Source organism: Cinclus cinclus, chromosome 6 (assembly GCF_963662255.1).
Source record: "Cinclus cinclus chromosome 6, bCinCin1.1, whole genome shotgun sequence".
Lineage (NCBI taxonomy): Eukaryota > Metazoa > Chordata > Aves > Passeriformes > Cinclidae > Cinclus > Cinclus cinclus.
In genome coordinates this window covers 9,585,761-9,608,146 of record NC_085051.1, presented here as the reverse complement: position 1 = coordinate 9,608,146, position 22,386 = coordinate 9,585,761, and the positions used below count along the sequence as shown (strand labels likewise).

The window sequence follows — 22,386 nt, the reverse complement described above, 5'->3', positions numbered from 1 at the left end:
TCGTAATGCGGGAAATGGGGTTGGGAAAGGAAGAGTGGGGAAAATGGAGCTGGAGCAGGGGAGAATAGGGATTGAGTGCCGGGAATGGAATGGGATGGGATGGGATGGGATGGGATGGGATGGGATGGGATGGGGGAGTGAGGCTGGGACAGAGGGGAATGGGGCCAGGTTAGGGGGAAGTGAGGTTGTAGTGTTGAGCTTTTAGAAATGCTGATTCAGAACCCTGAACTTGGTGGTTTTCATCCACGTCTGTGCAAAACTTCAGGAACAGAAAGTGAAATCACATTTTTCACCGTCATTATCGAATAATGGAATCTGGAATGCTTTGGGTGGGAAGGGACCTTAAAGCTCATCCAGTCCTACCCCCTGCCTTGGACAAGGACACCTTCCATTATCCCAGGTTGCTCTGAGCCCCATCCAGCCTGGCCTTGGACACTTCCAGGGATAGGATAGCACAGCTGCTCTGGGCAACCTGTGCCAGGGCCTCCCCACCCTCACAGAGAGAGTTTGCTTCCCAATATCCCGTCTAAATCTCCCCTCTTATAGTTTGGGGTTATTCCCCTCTGTCCTGTCACTCCAGGCCCTTGTAAAGAGTCTTTTGCCATTCTTCCTTCAGGCACTGCAAGGTTCAGTTGGGTCACCCCAGAGCCTTCACTTTTCCATGCTGAACAATCCCAATTCTCCCAGCCTTTCCGTGCAGCAGAGCTGCTCATCCCTCTGATCACCTCGGTAACCCTATGAAATCAAGCCTCCAAATCCCCTGCCACCACAACTGTGTCCAGATTTCCCTCCCCCCGGAATCCTTTCCCGCTTGGATCTAACAGCTTCGCTGTGCTCTGGTGCAGCCCAGGCCGTGCCCTCAGCGCTGCTCCCGGCGGGTGCCAGCGATGGAGCCGTGCCCAGCCCCCTGCTGAGGCAGGATGAGCAGCTGGAGCTGCTGGAGCGCCTGGACTTCGTGCTGAGGAACGTGGTGGAGCTGAGGAAGGAGGTGGAGGAGCTGCGGAACAGCCTCCAGCACCTGGCGGTGGAGATCGTGGGGGAAGTCAGGTACTGCCCGTCTCTCCTGGCCTTGGAGCAGTCCCTCCCTGGTATGGGATTCCCAGGAATGAGGTCCCTCCCAGCCCACCCAACCATGGGCAGGGACACTTTCCACTATCCCAGGTTGCTCCAGCTCATCCTGGAACATTTCCAAGAGATGGGGCAGCCACAGCTCCTCTGGGAAATCCGTTTCAGTGCTGCACCACCCTCACAGGGAAAGATTCATTCCCTGTATCCTAAATTTCCCCTCATTGAGTCTGAACCTGTTCTATCACTCCAGTTCCTGATGCAGAGACTGGATGAACATCACACCTATGGATTCTGTATGGGTTGTCCATGGAGGAGGATTTGATTTACCTGCAGAATACAGCATTTGCTCCATTTGAGTTTGCATAACTAGGATAATTCACCTTGTGAATTCTTTGGGTATAAAGGGGGTTGGATGGAGTCTGCTGGAGAGGAGAAGGGGAATAGCAGATACTCCACAACCAAATATTTATTTCTCTTCCTTTTTCTTTCCCTCCAGGAGCCACCTGGAAGAAACCCAGCGCGTGACTCGCCGGAGGAAGCTCCCATTCTTCAGGGACAGAAGTGACTCCACAGGCTCCAGCTCCATTTATTTCACAGCCAGCTCAGGGAACCTCAACACAGATGATGGAGAGAGTGAAGGGGGGTAAGCAGAGCACTGGGACAGATGTTTTAGGGAGTTTGGTGCCACATCTGGGCAGTTTTGAACATAAAGAAGGGAATTTTCTTCCCCTAGTCTGTTCTGATTTCCTTTATTACAGTAAGTGTGTTACTGCCAGGGCCAGACTGGGATATCTGAAATGATGCTGACTGTTAGAGAAAGAAGAAAAATTGAGGGGTTTTAAAAAAATAATTTGATTAAGGAACCTTGCAGAAGGAAGGGAAGTACGAGTCCAACCTGGCAATGGAGTGAGAGAGTTTGGAAATCAAATTTCCAGGCAATATATATTATATTAAAGCTATCAAATCTTGAATCAGTGAATATCCTGAGGTGGAAGGGACCCAGGAGGATCATCCAAGTCCAGCTCCTGACCCTGCACATGACAGAAAAGTTCTGGGTGGTGTAAGATCATAATTAAAAATGCCAGTATGGCTGCAGGTTTATTCTTGTTAGACAGGTAACAAGTTCTCCTGCACTTGTGATTGTTGATTTTCTGAGGAAATGCTGCTCTTTTGTGCCTGTGTCTGACCACTTTTGTAGCTTTCAGGGTATTGAAGTGTGTCCCAAAACAGGTGGTGCTCCTGTATACGTTTTCCCAGAGCAGTTGGGATGAAATGTCATTTAAAGAGGGATTTTAGAGCAGTGGGAGCATTTCAGGGGGAATTTGGGCAGCCATATGACCTGGGAGCTGGTGCCAGCTGGCATTTCAGAAGGGATTTGTCCTCCCAGGACAAAGGACAGGGATCTGTGACTGCCCTAAACTCATGTTTATCTCTAATAACTGGAGCTGGTGAGGCAGCAGGGAGCTTCTGTGATCTTATGGGGGTTGTAGAGCTTCATTCAGCTCAAGTGGGTGTTGGAATGAAAGGGAAATTAGGGAGGGAGTGATTCACAGTGGTGTAATAGGTAACAAGGCTGCAGAACAGATTTTAGAACTGTGGAGTTGGTTCTGAAGGCTGGACTTGGGTATTTGGGTAGCAGCAGATGCACAGGGGCACAATGCATAGCAGGGGCACAATGGTTTGTGTAAAACTGCTGGAAAAGGGAGTTTTGTCCACACATCCCAGCCCTTGTCCTCAGATCACAGAAAATTGTGAGTTGTGATAGAGGCCAAGAATTCCGAGTTACAGCACAGGCACCTGCTGAGAGGACAGGGTTATATTTTACTGCAAAACCTCATTAATTTATTGGGAATCCTGTGGTAGTCCTTACGTTTTAATTAACAACTGTAATTAGCTGTAATAACCAGTGTGGGGATTGGTGGATTAGCAGCTCTCACCTGATTTAAAACTGGAATCTCAGGTAATGCCTCACTCTGGTTGTACACAGAGAGGTGTAAAAATATCAGTCAGACCAGGACCAGCTGCCTGTAGTATGCAGTGTTGTCTGCTAGAGATGTAAATGTGCTTGAAAAATAACATTTTCAGGGTAGGGAATGTCAATTTTGGAAAAAAAAACATTGAAGCTTTGGAGCAGGTACTGGGAGGAAGAATGAGCCTGTTGGCAACAGATGGATTTCAGCCAGGTGTTCCTTGGTGACAGCTGAATCCTTTCAGTGGAATTCACAACAAAGAAACTTTGATTTCAACTTCTATTTTGTAAACCACAAAAAGCTGCCATGAGCAGCTTCTCCAGTTACAGACCCAATTCCCAAAAATCTCCCAAGAGTTTTCAGGGGGGTTGTGCTGCTTAATTTCCCTATGTGGCTTTGGGCTTCTTCACCTCTTTCCATGGGCTCTGTTTTCCTTCAGGATCACTGTATTAAAGCATTCCAGAGCTTTCCATCACTGTAAACTCAGGAAAACAGGCTGATAACACCTAAATCCCTTAATCTTCCTGAAAACTTTGTGTTTCCTTGTCTTTTTGAACGAGCAGAACATCTTAGGGGCTGTCTGGCAGAAAAACACAGTGGTTTTTTGAGCTGAAGGACTGAAATCTTGGCAGCTGCCAGTAAAATATTGGGGGTTACGATGGGGAAATGAGGGAATTCAAGGAGTTTGTGTTTAATTAACTGGAAATGAGGTGATAATGTCATTAAGAAATGTAAATAAATGAGGGTTTTAATGTGAGACAGCCATGCCAGTGTCACCTACCCTTGTGTTTGTGCATTATCCATTAATTCAGTGTCATCTCCAGCATGGATCATTGCTTTTCCTGCCTTTGCAGTGTGTGGCTGATGCTTTATTTCTTGCCTTAAAATGTTTCAGGATAACATGGTGGTGTTTGGAATGTCTGGGTGAAGGCTGGAAGCTGTGGTGAGGAAGCAGAGAGGGGAGTTCTTGAGAATTAGGGATGGTTTCTCAGGAAGCTTTGATAGCCAAACGTGTCTTGTTATCTGTGTGTGGGCAAAGCCCTGTCACTGCCTCCTTCAGATAGGTGCTGTGGTCACATATCTGTGTCCCCAGACTAAGGCGGGGCCACATGGCTGTCCCTGGGAGGGACAATCAGACCAGGACAGAGGGAAGCACAGCTGGAGGTACCCAGTGCCCCCAGAGAGCAGGGAACTCAGTTCCAGCAGAACTGCTGAAGTTCTCTTGGGCAGTCACTGACTTCAGTCAACAAAATCCACGTGTTCAAGTGCACATTTTGAAATGGCTAGCTGATGTGTACCTGTTCTGTAGTTAAGAGCTTGCAGGTAAAAGAGAGGGGCACAGATAGTCTTGGTTGAAAAGGAATCAGCTCTGTAAGTAGACTCCCTCCTGCTGTAGTACCACTGTGTAACGCTGGTTTAAATTCCAAGTTTTAAATTCCAAGTTTGGCTGCTGGGGGAGCTTAATTTTCACCCTTTTCAGGATCACTGAGGTTGGGAGAGACCTCCAAAGTCATGGAGTCCTACCAGCACCTCCATAATCCCTCATGTCCTGGTTTGTTTGACTGCTTCAGCTGCTGATCGTTCCTTGGGTTTTTTCCCATGTGGTGAAACCGTGCTGGATTCCTTGCTCATGGGACAGAGTTCTGGTGGTTTTCCTGCTGTTCTGCAGCTTTCCCAGTGGCAGTGGGAACAGGCTATGTAGCATTTAATATTCAGGATGATGGAGGTGTGAGGTGTTGCCAGGACAGCTCTTGTGCCTGAAATTCCCTGGAGCAGGCTAAAACCCTCAGGTTATAATCTGCAGAGATTGAAGCTCTCTTTTATCACCTGTATGTTTAACTGGATTGCCCTGGCTCTGGTTTTAGCTGTTTAATTCTCTTACCCTGAAGTTAGACGGGCTGAGAGGGAGGAGCTGACAGGGTGTGCGAGGGAGGTGGGGACAGTTAGAATCCTGGAATGGGTTGAGTGGGAAGGGACCTTAAAGCTCATCTAGTGCCACCCCCTGCTCTGGGCAGAGACACCTTCCATGGACCAGGTTGCTCAAAACTGACTTGTGACTTAACTTTTTTGTCTCCTTCATCCTTCAGCTTTCTGAGGGTGATACGAGACACAAGGTTATGTGAGACACTTGGGTTGTGCAGTTTTCTCTGGGATGAGCTAAGATACTCTTCCTCTCCTGAGGAACAACTCAAACTGCTTTGGTGATGTTTTTTTTCCCCCCAAAGTTACACCACGGCCAACGCCGAGTCCGACTACGACCGGGAGTCGGAGCGGGAGAGCGAGGACGAAGTGAGCTGTGACACAGTGAGGACTGTGCGCAGGGATTCCTTGGACCTGGTCCCCGAGGATGAAAGCCCTCTGGTTGTGGATTCCTTGCTGGAGGAGGGGCTGGGACAGCTCCTGGAGCAGGCAGACCGCCTGCACAGCGGGGATGAGCAGGACAGGAGAGAAGGGTTCCAGCTGCTCCTCAACAACAAGCTGGCGGTATAGGTGCCTTGTTGTATTTTCCAGCACCAGGGGAGGGTCAGCTTGGATGTGAGGAGGTATTTCTTCACTCAAAGTCCAACCTGGAGCTGATCCCCACCTTGTCACCCTGCCCAGAGCACTGAGTGCCATGTCCAGTCATTCCTTGGACACCTCCAGAGATGGGGACTTCGCCCCTTCCATTGCCTGACCACCCTATCCAGGAAAAAATTCCTCCTGGTGTCCAACCTGAACCTGCCCTGGCACAACTTGAGGGCATTTCCTCTTGTCCTCTCTCTTGCTCCCTGGGAGCAGAGCCCAGTTTCTCCTGGCTTTCCCCTCCTGTCAGGGAATTGTGGAGAGTGAAAAGGTCCCCCCAGAGCCTCCTTTTCTGCAGGCTGAATCCCCCCAGCTCCGTTCCCTTCCTTGGCCTTGCTCCCTCTCTTCCCTCACTACCTTTCCTGACTTGAGAAGCCCAGAGCTGGGCACAGCACTGGGGGTGCCCCTGCAATTCCCAGCACAGAGGGGCAATCCCTACCCCACTCCCATAACCACACCGAGTTCTAAATTCGCCCGCTGCGGTTCCGCTTCAATTCCTTTAGAATTGGGGCATTTTAAAACTCAGAAAAAATCCCTGCATGACTTCAGCCGCGAGTGCCCCGCTCAGCCTTCGTTGCCGAGTCCCTTCTTGTGGCCCTGATGTGGGATGTATGGCATGTTTGTGTTGCCTGCAGTACGCGGGGCAGCAGGAATTCCTGTGGCGCCTGGCGCGGGCGCACTGCGACATGTGGGAGCTGACGGAGGACACGGATGAGAGGAGATCCTACGCCACCGGGGGTAAGGATTTAGGAATTCCCTGCTGGTACTCAGCTCCACAACCCCTCCGCTGTTAGTTTTTTAGCTTCCTTTCTCCTCTTCAGTCAGAGTTGGGGTTGAAAGCACGAGAGACGAAGTTTCATGTTCAGACTCGAGTGTTGATGCTTATCTGTAATGCAGATTAATTCTTAATTGATCTACAGCGCTTCTAGTTGACGAGCTAGAAGTGAAAAAATGGAGCTGTATCTCGCTCGTTACAAGGTCTTTTAAGGCCTAATTGTCCTAATTAAAAACTTAACAGCTAAATTATTTTTACTTTTGATCCAATGACCGAACACCCGTGACCAGCAGTGCAGCATTTTCTATCTAGTTAAAAAATTCTACCTGTACCCAAGAAGAAGAACAAGAAGGAAGGAAAAACAATGCCCCAAAACCTCCATCTTGTCCCATACCTTTTGCTATATTCTAAAACCCCAAATTCCAAACCCTTCCCCATCACACACTTCTATTCAAACTCCACACTTCAATTCCAACTCCATCACTCAATTTTGGAAGCCTTCTCCAAGACCTCAAGTCAAAACCAGTGTTCTTTTGGGGGTCATTGCCTGACAGCACAGAAAGTTCAAAACTCCTAGGCTTCAGGGTTCCAGCAGTCCACCTGCCAGCAGGTTTTATCTATTGGTTTTCCCTAGAATCTGGTTCTTAGGGGAGTGGGAAGCACCGCTTGAAACAAATTTTTTGTGTTTAAAAATTGAGCTTTTTCAAAGAGTCTGAATAAACTGAGACCTGCTTAGAGCTGAGAAAGTAGGTTCTCAAACCCATCATCCATTTGTCATCCTGTCATCATCTCTGTGATACTAAAATAAAATAAATATAAAGTAAACAAACTTTGGCTGTAGCACACTGGATTTTCTCTGTTGCAAGCAGGTGCAGATATAAAAACAATGCCTATTTTTAAATTTGCTTAAAGGAATTAGCTTTAATTTCATTCCCTCATTCTTCTTTACCCCCTCAAAGGTGTCTACAAGGTTTTAGGTGAGTCAGAATAGAACAAAAATCATCTTTAGTACAGTTAAGATGTGCAACAAAAGATACTAATAATACTAAAGATACTAAATAATTTCTGTCTTGTTTATTATGCACTTAACAAAATAGAGTTAGTCAGTGCTGTAGCTAATATAATTACTCTTTTTACAGTATATAAAATCATATATTAATATAATTAATAACGTAATGTATGTATAATTATTCCACTGGTTCCCAGTGGAGCCATTTAAACGTGGAATTCTAAGTTTTATATTGTCCTTATACCTATTAATAGGTGCTTTTTGAACCTGCCAGAGGATAAAATTACCTGTGGGATGTTTTCAAGCCAAATGCATTGTCAAATTAGCAAATAGGTTACTTTTGTACCATTCTGCTTCTCCCACAGCCTCAGAGAAAGAAACTGGGAGAGAAAGTAACAGAATTTCTTACCTCTGGCTACTTTTTTGCTCCAGGGAAGGAAGAGCTGGAACTTGCCTTGCAGAAATGGGATGGAAGTGCTGAGTGCCACCAGTGGTAAGTGACTTTTTACTTCTTGCTTTTAAGAAGTGTAGGGAAAGGACCTGGAGGTTTTTGTGAGCTGAGGCTGCAGTTAAAAAAATAATAAATACTAACCCCCCTACAAACTTATTTGCTGTTACTTGCACTGTGCCACACTGATGGTGCTTTTCCATTAAAAGCCATTTTTAACAACTTTACTTACTTGGTGTAAGGAATAGACAGACAGTAGGTGTGGTTGTGATGGTAGGAATAAATTTGGGATATCTCACATCAATTTAATTATGAATTTCTCTCTGAAGAGTTCTGGAGGAAAAGCTCCCAAGTGGAGCTGCTTTTAAGGCAAGAGGGGATGTGTTTGACTCCATCAGCCAAGTCGGGGAGTGTGGGCTTGGTGCTGTGCCAAATTTCCTATTTTCCACTTAATTCTGGAGGAAAGAGATCCATCACTCTTACCAGACAGGCTTCTAAAGTCTCATGGAAGTGTTTTCTGGCACTGCTGGCTCTGCTCTCATCACCCTGCAAGGCCCTTGGCTTGGGAATGAAGGGACACAGCAGCATGTGACTCTTTTTTTATTTAAACAAAGCTATTTAAAGTATTTGTTCCATGTTAAAAGAAGAGATGATCTGCAGTTCAGCCAAGCAGTTGTGACCAACATTTCTGCACAGGGTTTCAGGAAGGAGGCAGGAGAGGGGGAAGGACTTTGCTCCCTTCAGCTGGATGAGCAGGCTGTGCTTCCAGCTTGTCTGTGGAATTTTTAAGTGTTCTTTATGAAAGTTATTCCAAAAGAGTCTGGAGTGGCACAGATATTTGTGGAGGTAATCTGGTGAATTCCTCCATGAATGGTGTTTGTCAGCAGGTTGCTCTGAAGGACTGACAGCATTTAAGTTAGAATAAAAGGGATTTTTTTTTCTTGTTTAATGAAAATTATTGGGAAAAGAGGTTGCTGAGTGTCTTTACCAAACAAGATCTGTGCTCTTGCAATGAGTAAATTTGCTTGAAGTCTTGTTTTGAGCTGAATAAATGACTTTATCATCTTAAACTGAATTTCATGAATTGCTGCTCTCAATTAAAGCTTTGATAGGAAGAAGGAATTTGGGAGCAGGAAAATCTCCAGCAGATCATGGTGCTGGGCTCTGTCTGCTGGCTTCTTCGAATGAATGGGGTTTAGTTGCCAGGGTGAATGTTTAAAATTCGTGTTTTACAAAGCCAGGTTCTACTCCAGTGTCCAAATATTGACCGTTTTGCCTTGGAATTCCAAGACTGGGACAATTCTTGACCCCCTCGACCCCTTTCCCAAACCAGGGATAAGGCTCCTTCCTGCACAGCTACATCTTGCTTCCAATTCTCCAGGGCAGCTGGAGAAAGGAAACAGCAGAGCAGCATGTGGGAGGCGTGGGATTTCTTGGGGATGAATATGTAACTCCCTTTATCAGCACATAAATTACTGTTTTCTGCTGTTAATAGAACAGGAAATTATTCCCTTCCCAGCTCTGAAGTGGTCACAAGCTGGCTTAATTGCAGTCTTTCTTTATGTGAATTGAATTTACCCCCAGGAGAAAAAACAGCAGAGGTTTTAAGGCTTTTTTGGGGGTGAATTTGATGCCCCAGGTCTTGGGAGAAGTGATCGGAGAATGTTGTTCACATTTATTTAAATTTCAGTTTTATTCTGTCATATTTCTCTCTAGTGACTAATTCCTTTGCTGAAGACCCTAATCCTTTGTTATCTTCTGTCATAGGGGAATAATTTATTATTAATTATTATAATGATTCCCCATGTTGTCTTTCCAGTATTATTCTCCCTCTTCCTTAGAGTTTATCAGACAAAAGTGGAGGAAATCAGTGCAGGACACCAGCTGTGGGAATGGCATGGCTTTGTGTTATGGTACTTTGCATTCTTTCTTCTACACACAGCAGTCAACATCATCTTTCTCTTTCCCACTGCATCCAAAATGGCCACTTTAATAGAAATATTCCCAGTTATTTTGCTTCCTCTCCACCCAGGCTGTGTGAATCCTAATGGTCCTGGCCTTTTTTCTCTCTGTGTGTGCATCATTTCACATTGATTTCTTGTTTTATCAGTTGCTTCTTAAAAGTTTGTGGATTTCTTCAGATGAAATTGTGCTGGTTTTTTGGTGCTTATTCATTGTCCTTTGTGCTCGTTATTTCCTCCTGCTGCCCACATCATTCCCAGTTGTTTTTTTTTTTGAGGTGCCAAGACAAGAAGTTATCCTTGCAAGGAAAGCTTTCTCCCCTCAGTGCCTCGTTGTTGTTCAGTCATCACTGACATTTTAAAGGAACAAAGGAAGAAAAAAGAGCTGGGGAAGGGAAGGATTTCTGCTGGGGAATGAGTGCTGGCTACAGCTCCTTTTGGGGTTGGATGGCTGGAAGAATTTGGTGGCAGGAGAAAAAATGTTTTTTTAGGAGAGATCACTAAGTGCGTGGGGGCTGTGTCTGGCCTGGCTTTGGGATCTGCCCAAGCACAAAGGAGAGGTTTTCATGGCTCTGTTCTGGCTGTGGAGTGTGGGACAAAGCTCTGCTTGTAGTCTTTGTTGTTGGAAGGCTGCCGGTCCCAAGGGAGCCATCTCTGGGTGGGATGGAGCTGGAATTTGGTCAGGCCTATACAGACAAGTCAGCCTTGTGCAGAGGGACTGATCTCTGCCCCTTCTGCCCTTGGGAAGTTCCCTTGGGAAAGTTAATTGGGCATTAAATGCATGTAGTGCCTTAAAAGTAGATCTGTGTATGGGAAGTAAGGGATTTACAGGGAATGGTCTTAGAGCCTCTCTGCTCCTGACTTAAAATTACCTTGTTCTTACCTTGGATTTAGACACCAGAGTCATTCTCTGCTTTGATTGTCAAAGATCCCTGAGCAGATAGAATTTTTTTTTCCATTTAAACTGATTTCTCCAGGAGCTGATTTCAGCTCTTGAGCAGGACAGAGCAAGTTCCCACGTCTCGTCTTGCTTTGAGGAAGGGATGGATGGATGGATGGATGGATGGATGGATGGGCATCAGTAGTTGCACAGACCTTTCAGAAATGACTCAAGAAACAACTGTGACCTTTTAGAATTCCCAGGCCATTCCCTATGGGTGTTTGCAGCACAACTGCAAGCACAGGCAGCAGCTTTAGGGATTAGGAAAGGAGAGAGCACTGTGGATTTGCCTTGGCTTCCATTCCTCTTGCTAAAAGCAATACTGGAAGTGCAACCAGAGGGATTTCAGAGAAATCTGAGGATAATGGTGCAGGTGCTGTGTCAGGAGCTGTAGTTTGGGTTGGACATTTTGCTCTGGAAATGAAGCACTGCCTGCTGAAAGCTGTTGTTGTGGAAGGAATAATAAGATCCAGCCCCCTTGGAGTTATCCTGTGTGTTATGGAGAAGTGGGATTGGGTTGGATGAGTCTCCAAAATGTGCCCTTTCTTTTGAAGAGTCAGACAGTTTGATGGAACATCTTGATCACCAGCCCTTTTCAGTTCCGTGGGTACATCTGGCTGTCCGTGGGCAGATCCTGGATTTTTGAAAAGTCACAGCATTTTGGATATGTCTGGGAGATGACTTTAATTTAACACCTGGCAGTGCTTCAGGATTTAACTCTTGGTGCATCACTGCCCAGATCTGGCCAATTCTGAGCCAGATTCTGGATTTATGACCTGAGCATTTTCTGTTCTGCTGGCAGATTAAAGAGGGAATTTGCTGTCAGTGATATGTGATATGGAACAGGAGCAACTCTAGGGAACAGGTTTTAGGAGATAGTTCAGAATGTAGTGGAGGGAAAATAATATGGAATTAGAACTGTCTGAATGCATCCCCCTGGAAGGTGAATTCAGAAATGTGAACATCCAGAATATAAGGGCTCTCCCATATGGATCTTTGTGGGTCGTAAGGAAGGTGGAACATCAGCCTTCCCAACTTTTTCTTTCCATCCTGTCTCCCCTTGGAAGAGCCAGAGCTTTTTTCCCCCAGCCTCTTCAGGATCAGCTGGTCATTAATTTCAGGTTGAGTCACTGGGAATTCTGCTGTCTCTCCCAAAGTACTAATTTTCAAATCTTATTTTAAATTTTGGTTGTTGCAGTCTAAATACCTGCCTGCTAATTTCCTGTCCCCTTACTCAAGTGCAGGGACTCACATACATCTACCCAGTGCACAGGAAGGTGAAAAACTGGGAATGCTCATGAAATACAGGGAAGACTGTCTTTGAGGTGGTTAAAAGAGCTAAGAGCTGTGTTTGGGATAGCAGAGCACCCTGACTGTGGAAGGGAGGTGTTGGAGGCTCAGTATTCCATAGCAGAGTCCTGCTTCCAGGGAAGTCAAAGTGAAGAACCCAAAAAGTCCTTCACAGTCCTGAGCCTGGGGATTTAAGCTGGAAGATCAGGCTCTCTCAGCTGGGGGTTCCTGCTTCCACAGAGTTTATTTTCTAATAAATGGGGGAAATCCTGAGCTGAGATTCCTGTGGGAATTGGTGTGTCAGCAGTTTAATGAGGAGTCTGGCTACTAATTAATCAAGGGATATCCTAAGGAAAGGTCTGGATGGGTCTGAGCAGTAATGCATAGGGCACCCACTGGTTACAGGGGATGAAAAGCCCCATAATCATTATTTTTAATCTCTCCTGGTCCTGCTGCACCTCCACAATGCCTCTGGTGATGCTTATCCCATGGAATGAGATGGAATAAATTACTCCATCCTGCCAATCTGAGCAAGCAGGGGAGAGGACAGCAGAAAGCAGAGCCTAAAATCCCACAAGTGCAGAGTTGTGGGTGTGAAAATCTCCAACAGTCCAGTGGCCCTGAACCCTGGGATCAGCAAAGCTGGATTGGGAAGAATCGTCTTTCCTGGGAATAACCAGATCAAGCATCTCTTCCCATATACATTTTTTAGTGTTATTTCATGGCACCAAACTAGGACTGAAATTGAATTTACTGCTGCTTTTATGGCTTTTTTCATCACCATTTCACCAGGCTGTTAAAAAAACCCTGGAATTTATATTTGATACGAGACAATTGCGTGATTTATTGTCTAGGAATATTTTATCTCATGATCTTAGAAAATAAGCTTTTTATTGGCTTGTATTTCTCAACCCCTGTCATGCTGTGGTTAGGGATGTTTGGTCCAGGTTGGTGTTTGTTGAGAAACAAACTGGAGAAGATCCTAAAAACACTTACTCCATCATCTGCACACAACAGAGTGGGGCAGTGGAGCCCCAGCAGTAGGAAAAGATTTTTTTTTCCAGCTGGCAAGAAAATATTTTTGTCTCGTGGCACACTGATTTGGTAATCCTTGCCATTACCGTGAAAAATAAGAATTTTAGAGCTGATCTAGAGCTTTTCCACAAGAAAGTTAACAAATTAAGGGAAGGGAATTAAGGCAAAATGTTAAATTGTTCAGGAAATGCAACTTTGTGCTGTAACTTACACATAGGAAATGGAGCAGTGAGATGTGAGGAGATTTGTGGGATTTTGTGACTCTGAGGAAAGTGTAATTGGAGATTTAAAGGTCTCCTGACAGATTCCTACACATCTGCTGTGGTTAATCATCCCAAAGGATGCTTTGGGATACTGATGTCAGTATCTGTGGCAGCACTGGGGTGTGGGTGTAGGAAAAGGGATTTTTATTTGCATCTTTCTGCTTTTCAACTTTATTTTTTTGCAAGAGTGAGCCTTGTTACTTATTTCTGTCTGTTCCATCTGATGTTTTTTGAGCCAAACTTGGAGAAGGGATGGAAATGTCCTCCACTCCCGGAGCTCTCACCCAAGCAGGAGAAGAGAGGCCAAACTTCCATCTGCATGTTCTGTCCCACTTGAGAGCTAGGAAGTGATGCAGGGAGGGAGGTTTTGAACCACTGTGATGCAGGGAGGTGAGATGGGAGGGCACAAATCCACAGGGAATTAATCTTGAATGTCACAGCTCGTGCAATAACTGCTTTCGCTGGAGCCTTGCTTCTCAGGCTCACACCTCACAGTCTCTTACTGGACAAAACTAAATGGCTTTGCACTTTTAACACTGAACACGTTTCATTCTGTTTCCCAGCTGCAGGATGTAGGTAGGTTTTCCAAGTATTTCCCTGGGAGTAGAAGCCTGTGTGCTGTAGCTGCTGGCTAAGGAGGTCGCTGTGCCCTGTAGTTCATTAGAGCTGCTCCTGGTCTGCCTCTTGCTGCAGCAACTTCACTCTGCACTGCTCTGTGTTCTGGCACAGTTTTCCCTGCTCAGAGAAGCAATTCCAGGTGTGGAAGTGCTCTGCTCCTGGTTTTTAGCCATCAGTACAGTGAGTTTGTGTCACACCCAATCCCTGCCTCATCCTTCTAGCTCTTTCCTTCCTGGGTGCTGCATTTTTGTTGCTTATGTCTCTTCCCTGTGAGGGATGTGCTGTATTCCTTGTTTTCCCCACCAAAGTGTGAAGCTTTAATGCACTTCACAGAATCCTGGGATGGTTTGTATAAACACCTTGAAAAAACAATTTGGAAATACTTATAAAAACTACAAATAAGAAATTTTAAAAACCCTTGCATCTCTTCATGTAACTCCTTACCCTGGTCACCACTTGTAAACATGGTGTTTGTATTATTTAATTAATGGCTTGTTTTAATTTTCCTTTGTCTTCACTTAAAGTCAGGATTAAAAACATGTGACAGATTCTTTTGTGTTCATGCTTGTTTGTTTATTAAATCTTATCTAAAGTACAGAGAGTTTTATAACACTTCTAGCTACCAGCTAAAAGTGAGCAAAATGGAGCTGAATTTAGCTAGTTACAAGGTCTTCAAAAGCTGAGCAGTCCAGTAGAGAATTAACACCTATATTATTTATACTTTTGACCCAATAACCAGACTTCTGTGACCCACTAACTATGCAAACAGAAACTACTACCTAAAATTATGAAAAAAAAGGCAAAAAGAAACAATACCCAAAATCCTCCATCTTGTTCCATACCTATTAACTATATTCTAAAACTTTCAAATTCAAAACTCTGTGGAAAATCACACACTTCTATTTTAGCTACACACTCATAACTCTATCACTTAAATTTGGAAGCCATCTCCAAGGCCTCAAGTCAAAAACTAAACTCTCCTGAGGATTGTGTCAAAAACCACAAAAACCTCAAAAATCCCAAGTTTCTAAGTTCCAACAGGTTTGGGTTGGAAGGAACCTTAAAGCTCATCCTGTTCCACCCCTGCCGCGGTCAGGGACACCTTCCACTATCCCAGGCTGCTCCAAGCTATGTCCAGCCTGGCTTTGAACACTTGTAGATTTTCCTTCTGCAGCTGTGGACAGCAGGTAAATGTGGATTAAATGTGGATTTGATCCCAGCTGGCTCATGCAGGTGTCTCCCCATGCAGGTTTGCCATCCTTTGTGGGCAGGTGTCGGAACAGGAAAGCATTCCCAAGCGCATCCAGGCTGGATATGTTTTCAAGGTGAGTGGTCAGGAGGTGCTGAGCTTTTTGTGAGTATCAAACAACACTCATTTCTGCAGTAGGAAATTGGGAAGATCGTCTCCAGTTTTTCTTGGGGAAGCAGTAGATGTCAGAGATACCACGAGTGCGTGGTTTGGGGTGAGGAGGCTGATTCCAGCCATGCCTTGTGGGAGTGACTAGGCTGTTTTGCACACTGTAATTGCAGAAAAAAGAAAAAAATCTTGCAGATGTACTTAGGTAAAGGATGAGACTTAGAGCTTGAAATATGGAATTATTATGTGGTGACAAGATACAGCACCAGCTTGTCTGCAGTAAGTGCCTGTGAACAACCTACACCCTCCCAGGAAGCAGTTGCTGCCCAAAGAGGATTTAATTTGCCTCAAGATTCCCTTTTTTAAAAAATTCCTAGTATTATTACTATTGTTATGATGCCTTGTGGATGTTCCAGGGGAAAAGGATTTACATGGAACAGGCCACAGGTAATTGTTTCTCCATCAACCTTTGGTACGATCAGTGAGATTATGGCAAAGCTCTGGAGCAGGAATAAAATGCAGGGCAGTTTCTTTGTGTGTGTGCAGTAATTGCTGTCCCTGAGGCTGGGGAAATGCTGCTTTTCCTTGCTCACTGAGTCCAGTCTTAAGAAAATTCTGTAGCTGTAATTTTACTGATTGTGACACTTAAACTGTGGGTTTCTTCCTTTCCTCTTTCTCCACCTGCACTCGTGGGTATTTTATTTGCTTCTGATAAAGATGTGACACGTGCTGGTGATGCTTTCCCACAGGAACACATTGATAAAGCCATTGCCCTGAAGCCACAGGACCCACAGCTCTACTATCTCCTGGGCAGGTGGTGTTACCAGGTAACAGAGTTTATCATCACCTCCTTCAGGCTTCTGAAGTGTTCAGAGCTCCACCCTTGGGTTTTTAGTCACTGCTGGTGGCATGGGAGGTGAAATGGGTTAGGAGAAGCCCGAGCTGCAAACTCCTTTCCTGTTCCCAGTGCTTTGCTCAGTAAAAACAACATTTCTTCCATCCTCTGAGCACACAGGGATGTGGCCAAGGCCACAATCCACACAGGGATGTGGCCAAGGCCATCTGAGGAGCTTCTGCTGACAGTGTTGGTGTGTGATGTGTTGCATGTGTCCCCCTGGCCCTACCACACGCAGAATTGGAGGCACTGGAAGCACATGCTGGCTGCTTTATGCTTCCTGACAGGGAAGAGCTTGGAGGCAGATGCCATTAATCAGATTTAGAGCCTAAAAAAGGGAATGAAAGTCTTCAGTGACTGTTGCTGTTCCATTTGTGCCATTGGAAAGCACTTTGTTGGGAATTGGGGCCACAGTGCAGAGTCTGTAACTGGGATAAATTGACAGTGGGAATTACAGAGCAGCCCTGAGCTGAACTGTTGGGAGCTCCTGGCTCTTTTCCTGTGTGGAAAAAGAGCCTTCATGCTCAACCTGGAGCTGCTGAAGCCATGGAATAAAACCATGGATGGAGAAGTATGGTAGTGCTTCATCTAGTTTGCATTGTTAGAATTATACAGGGTTAAACAAGGTATTCCCAAAGGGAGGTGCTGGAGTCCCCATCCCTGGAGGTGTTCAAGGAATGCCTGGAGGTGGCACTCAGTGCTCTGCGCTGGGTGACAAGGTGGGGATTGTCACAGGTTGGCCTCCATGGGCTGGGAGGGTTCTTCCAACCTCAATGATCCCATGATTATCTGGTGGGAAAGCTTCAGCCTGCCTCTCCCAAGGAATCTCAGGGTCGGGGGGGAGCAGGTTCTTGTGGAAAGTTCAGGCTGGGAGAAGGAAAGGCACAGGTGGGGACTGGTGTGGCTGCAGCATGGCTGGTTGGGATTTGGGGCCATCCAAATCCCACATGTATGGACTTCAAAAGCTGACCTGGGACAAGGGAAAGCAAATCGGGTCAAACTCTGTGGCCAGACTTGGATATTCCATCAGAATATTCCGACTCTGCCGAGGGGTTTGGCTTCCTCCCAGGTGCAGGAACAGCTCCCAGGGACTGGGCAGGCCTTTGTTCCTGTGCTGGTGTGGGATGGATGGGCCAGGTTGCCCTTTTCTCCCTGCAGGTTGCCCACCTGGGCTGGCTGGAGAAGAGGACGGTGTCGGCGCTCTTCGAGGCTCCCCCGACGGCCACGGTGCAGGACGCGCTCCAGAACTTCCTGCGGGTATGGAAATCTGGGAATCTGCCAGGAAAGGGCATCACTGACCTGCACAGCTCACAGGGATGGCAGTGGGATGCTTGGATCACTCCCTGGTGCTTCCCATGGCCTGGGACCTGGGTGGAAGGAAAGCTGGTGAGAGGGAAAGTTGAGAAGTGTCCGTTGCAGAATTGCCATACAAGATAATGGGATGTTGGAGATGTCAGAATTACAGCCCAGAGTGTTGGGAATTGGTTTGGGGGGATTGGTTTTCCTTTCTAAGGCTGCACAGCAATTCCTTGCTCAGTACTTGATACATCTGGGCTGTGCTTCCAGGGTCTGGAAGCTCCTCCCTCAGAATATTTTACTTAAAGCCTGGCTGACTTTTCCATTTCAAACTTTTCCAGACAACTGCTTGAAGGTTTCAGGGGCATAGTGCTTTATGTATTTATTAGGATTCTCCTTCCTGCCATCTACTGTTTGTTTTTTTTTTCCCTTTAAAAGCTGCAATGAGCCTGATGTAAGAATTAACTGTGTCCTTGCATGTCCTAATGTCCACATCCCCTGTTCCTGTAGGTCGAGGAGCTGAGCCCAGGGTTTTCCAAAGCAGGAAGAGTTTACATTGCCAAGGTAACTAACTCACTTCTTGTTTGTTAAGATGGTAAGAAACACTTGTATTAAAACTCACCTTTGGCTATAAAATCCTGACCAGGTGGAAAATACTCCACGAAGGAGCAAGATTTTATAGGATGATAATATTTCCTATTATATTTTAAATCTCTTTAGGCCAAATCACCTGGTGCAGAGGCTTTAAAATTCAGGGGTTTTGCCTTTGAGTCACCCAGTGGTGCATCCCTACTTTTTAACAGATGGAATTCTGTATAAAGCAGAAATGGTGACTTGGCAGCCATGGGTTGGAGGCTTAATCCTTCCCCACCATGACTTCTGTGGTGATACAGCCAGAGAATCATGAGGAGAAGGAAAGGATAAAGTATTTCTCTTTTCCTGTCCATCAGAGCAATCTTGAGCCCTCTTGCTGAGGGATTTTTAGAACCCACTTCCTTTTCCTGGGTGTATTTCATGGTCTCCAAATACCTCCAAGACTCTCTGGGCACCCAAAATCTTCCTGTTCCCAGAGGGATCACTGTGCCTTGGCTGCTGGTCACATGGAGAATATTTCATACCTTTTTATTTTGGGACCTGAGACTCCTGTAGATAATATTTATTACATTTTCAACAGGCTGTGGAACGATGTGCTCCCAGGAGAAGTGTTTTGTGGAGAAAATGGTGTGAGGAAGTGGGGAAATAGCAACTGAAAATCAAAGTAGAGCTTTGAAAAGGGTGCAAACCTCAGAGACACCTTAAAATGTCCAAGCAAAACCCAGTCTCCTTCCCCAAAATGAAAGGCAGTCAAATGTTTTTAGTATTCCAAGATCTGGTGGTGATTCTGAGGCTGTGTGGTTGAGGGATGCTGCAGGAAATGCCAGGGCAGAGGGTTAAGAAGCAGAAACAGCTCTTTTTAGCAGTTGCCTAGTTCCATTTGCTGCTGTTTTGTTTTTTTTTTTTTTTTTCCCCATTTAACCCTTCTGTTGTCATTTTCCCTTCCCAGTGCTACAGGGACCTTGGGAACACCACGGCAGCAATGCTGTGGATGGACCTTGCCTCAGAGCTGCCAGGGAACACCAAAGAGGTAACACTCAACAGGGAGCAAAAATGTCCCACAGGGAGCAAATCCAGAGGAGGGATGGAGCAGCTTGAGAACTGGAGTTATTCAGCCTGTAATAAAGAAGCTTGTGGTCCTTAATTGTGGCTTTCCAGTGACAGGAAAGATGGAGAGAGAGAGTTTACAAAGGTCTGGAATGACAGGAAAAGGGGGAATGGCTTCAAACTGAAAGAAATTATGCTTGGGTCAGGTATTAGGAGAAAATTGTTCCCTGTGAGGATGCAGAGGCCCTGGCACAGGTTGCCCAGAGAAGGTGTGGCTGCTCCATCCCTGGAAGTGTCCAAGCCAGGTGGGACAGGACTTGGAGCAACCTGGGATAATGGAAGGTGTCCCTGCCCATGGACTGGTTGGACTTTAAAGTCCTTTTCAACCCAAACCATTCCAGGACTCCACAATATGCATAAAAGCTGGTTTGGAGAAAAGTAAGGGAAATGGTGTTTTTTTTATTTGTTACAGTGGAGCTGTACATTTATCTGTTTCACTCCTGTGTTTCCAGGATGCAGAAAGCGAGAAGGAGCTTCAGGAGATGCGCTCGGTCTGGGAGGAATGATTCTGGAAAAACTAATCCCACTGCAGAGGCAGTAAAATTCCAAATGGATTTTACAATCTTGACAATTCCAAGTACAATTCATGGACAAGCAACAAGAGCTGACAGGGAAACACCCAGCAGCACATCCAGGAAAACATCTTGGAATGAACGGGATAAAAGCGTGGTTTATTTTCCTTTGTGCAGCACTGCATGTGTTTGATTTTAGGATCCCTGAAAATGTTACATTCCTGAAAAAGGGGAGGGGGGAATATGGGGAATTATAGGAAGAGTTTGTGATATAAAAATATTTGTGGTTATATATATATATATATGGCAGATATATGGCAGATATGTGGTATAAATATGTATTATATATTTTTATATGTGTGTATAAATATATATATATTTATTTCTATATAATATATATATGCACATATATATTTTATATCACACACTCTGCCTGTAGGAAAGCCTTGCTGGTGAGCTCCCAATTCATTCCTGAGGAAAACTTGAGCCAAATTTGTTTCCAGTTTGTACTCTCTGTAGTAATTAATGGAATCAGTTGTAATAACTGATAAATGCCTTTTGGGAAGATCAGTTTCCAAGTGGGACCAAGGAACTTCTCTGCACAGTCCAGACTGGATTTTAAGAGGTTCATTAGTCAAAAGAAGTGAAGAATAGGATTTTAAACTTCAGGACTTTCTCCCAGTGATGTTTCTGTCTTCCCTCACATGAGGCTGAAAACTTCTGTCCCTCCAAACTGTGCTGCTGTGGTTTGATGGAATTACTGACTTTGGGAAGTAGTTCCTGATCAGAGAACAGGTTACAGGAGCGGGAATATCCTGTGGCAAAAATGATGTTTTGCTGTGATGATGTGCTGTCACTGACCAGATTAATTCTCTTCGAATTAATTATCTCCTGGACTAACGAGGCGACGCCGAGGAGGTGAAGCTGGCTACTGACATTCCTCTTGCAGCTCCCGGGGACCCAGCAGGAACAGGGAGGAATTGTGCTGGATGCTGACACAGATGGGGAAGGAAAACGTGTTGTGGAATTCCCCACATATTTATCAAGGCTTTGTTGATATCCCTTAAAATTCCAATGGCAGCTACTGAACACTAATTCCTGAATGAATGTCTTGTTTCATGCTGGGGTGGTTGTGAGGGGTATGTGAGTAAAACATTCCTTAAGTCTCCTGTTTTTTCCCTTGCACTGTGGTGGGTTTGTTACTTCCTGAAAATAACACTGAAGGGGGAAAGTGCAGCAGACTCCAGCGTCAAAACTTGCTGGATTGGAGGTCTGGCTGCTGCAGGGCTGGGGGGCAGGCACTGGCCACGGCACAGACCTGGGGGAAGTTTGGGAGCATTTGGAGCAATGGGAGGGACTGGATGGAGCAATGGGGCTGTGCTCCCAAAAGCACATCCCAAAGGCTGTGGCATTTGTCACCTTGTCAGGAATGTGGTGGCAGCCCCGGGAGCAGGTTGGAGGTGAGAACTGGGGCAATGTCTGGGACTGATCCAGGCCAGGTCAGTGTTTCCCTGTGGGGGTTGTCCCCACACGCTGAGTTAAGCAGGATCAGGGTGACAGATGCTGAATTTTGTGCATCCTGAGAGTTCCTGTCCCCCCTGGAGATTTCCTGCTGGGATGTGGCAGCTCAGGGAGCAGAATTAAACCTGCACCTCCCGTGGGCAGTGCTGGCCTTTGTCTCTCTGTTGTGCCATCAGCCTGTGGGAATTTGCTGCTGTCACTGCCAGTGCCACCCCACCTGGGGCTGCATCCTCCTGGCAGCCCCTCCCAGCCCCACGCTCCAGCTCCAGTGGTGCCTGTGCCGTGATGGGAGGGTTTGCTGGGAATGTGCCTCATCCCTGGGAGTATCCTTTTGTTCCAGAGCAGCCAGACAGAGCTTTTGGGCTTGTCAGCTCCAGAGTTTGATTGTAAGAGTCCCCGAAAGGAAGAATAACAATGAGGTTCGTTAAAGTGGTGCTTTCAGACCCCACCTGACAGTCTGTGCTTTGTGTTGGAGGTTGTTGTGTATTTGCACCGCAGGGAATGAATGTTCCCTGTCCCAGTTCAGCCCAGCAGATCCAAAGGCTCTTACAGGAATATTTATCCTTTGCTTCCCTTTGTGATAACTTAATCCCCACCCTGCCATGAGCCATTCCTTGAGTTCTCCTGGAGAAAACCTCATGGCAGAGACAGTTTGCAAAGGAGCCCAGAGCTGTGTTTGGAGCAGGGAATGCTGAGAGCTGCATCTGCTTGTGCTGCCCCAGCCTGGCAACATCCACATGGAACAGCCTGGGCAGATGGGATTAGATGGAGCAAAATCCCTTCATGGAAGAGATTTTCTCCTGTGCAAACCAGGCATGGGGCAGGCAGTGAACTTTGGAAATCAGCTGATTTCCCCCAGGAAGCATCATTCCCATCTGCATGAATGACAGGACCTGTGCCCACAGCTCAGAATTCACCCAGCCAAAATCAAGAGCAAAGGTTGGTTTGGGTCTGAGAACTTGAAATAACTTTGAAAGAGAAGAAATCACCTTTTTCTTCTTCCTTTCTTTCTTTCAGATGCTGGAATTGCCTCTGTGGACGTGTGCTGAGCTCTTGCTGCAGGGGACTGCCAGGCCTTAGTGGCTGCGAGGTCATGTTCTTCTCACTGGGGAACTGGAAATAATTATGAATTAATTAATTGAATAAATATTTTCTGAAACCTTTC

General features: G+C 45.9%; 1 protein-coding gene across 2 annotated transcripts in view; it reads left to right on the top strand.

Moving 5' to 3' along the window:
* The window catches only part of RMDN3 (regulator of microtubule dynamics 3), a 26,078-nt gene extending 3,692 nt beyond the window's left edge, over positions 1-22,386 (top strand). For both annotated transcript variants that reach the window (XM_062494533.1, XM_062494532.1), the window contains exons 2-12: positions 846-1,047; positions 1,565-1,711; positions 5,264-5,522; positions 6,236-6,338; positions 7,817-7,877; positions 15,189-15,264; positions 16,046-16,123; positions 17,350-17,448; positions 17,998-18,051; positions 19,031-19,111; positions 19,641-22,386. In XM_062494533.1, the coding sequence (XP_062350517.1) occupies positions 846-1,047; positions 1,565-1,711; positions 5,264-5,522; positions 6,236-6,338; positions 7,817-7,877; positions 15,189-15,264; positions 16,046-16,123; positions 17,350-17,448; positions 17,998-18,051; positions 19,031-19,111; positions 19,641-19,694 (1,214 nt within the window). In that variant the 3' untranslated portion in view covers positions 19,695-22,386. The remainder of the gene's footprint in view (positions 1-845; positions 1,048-1,564; positions 1,712-5,263; positions 5,523-6,235; positions 6,339-7,816; positions 7,878-15,188; positions 15,265-16,045; positions 16,124-17,349; positions 17,449-17,997; positions 18,052-19,030; positions 19,112-19,640) is intronic.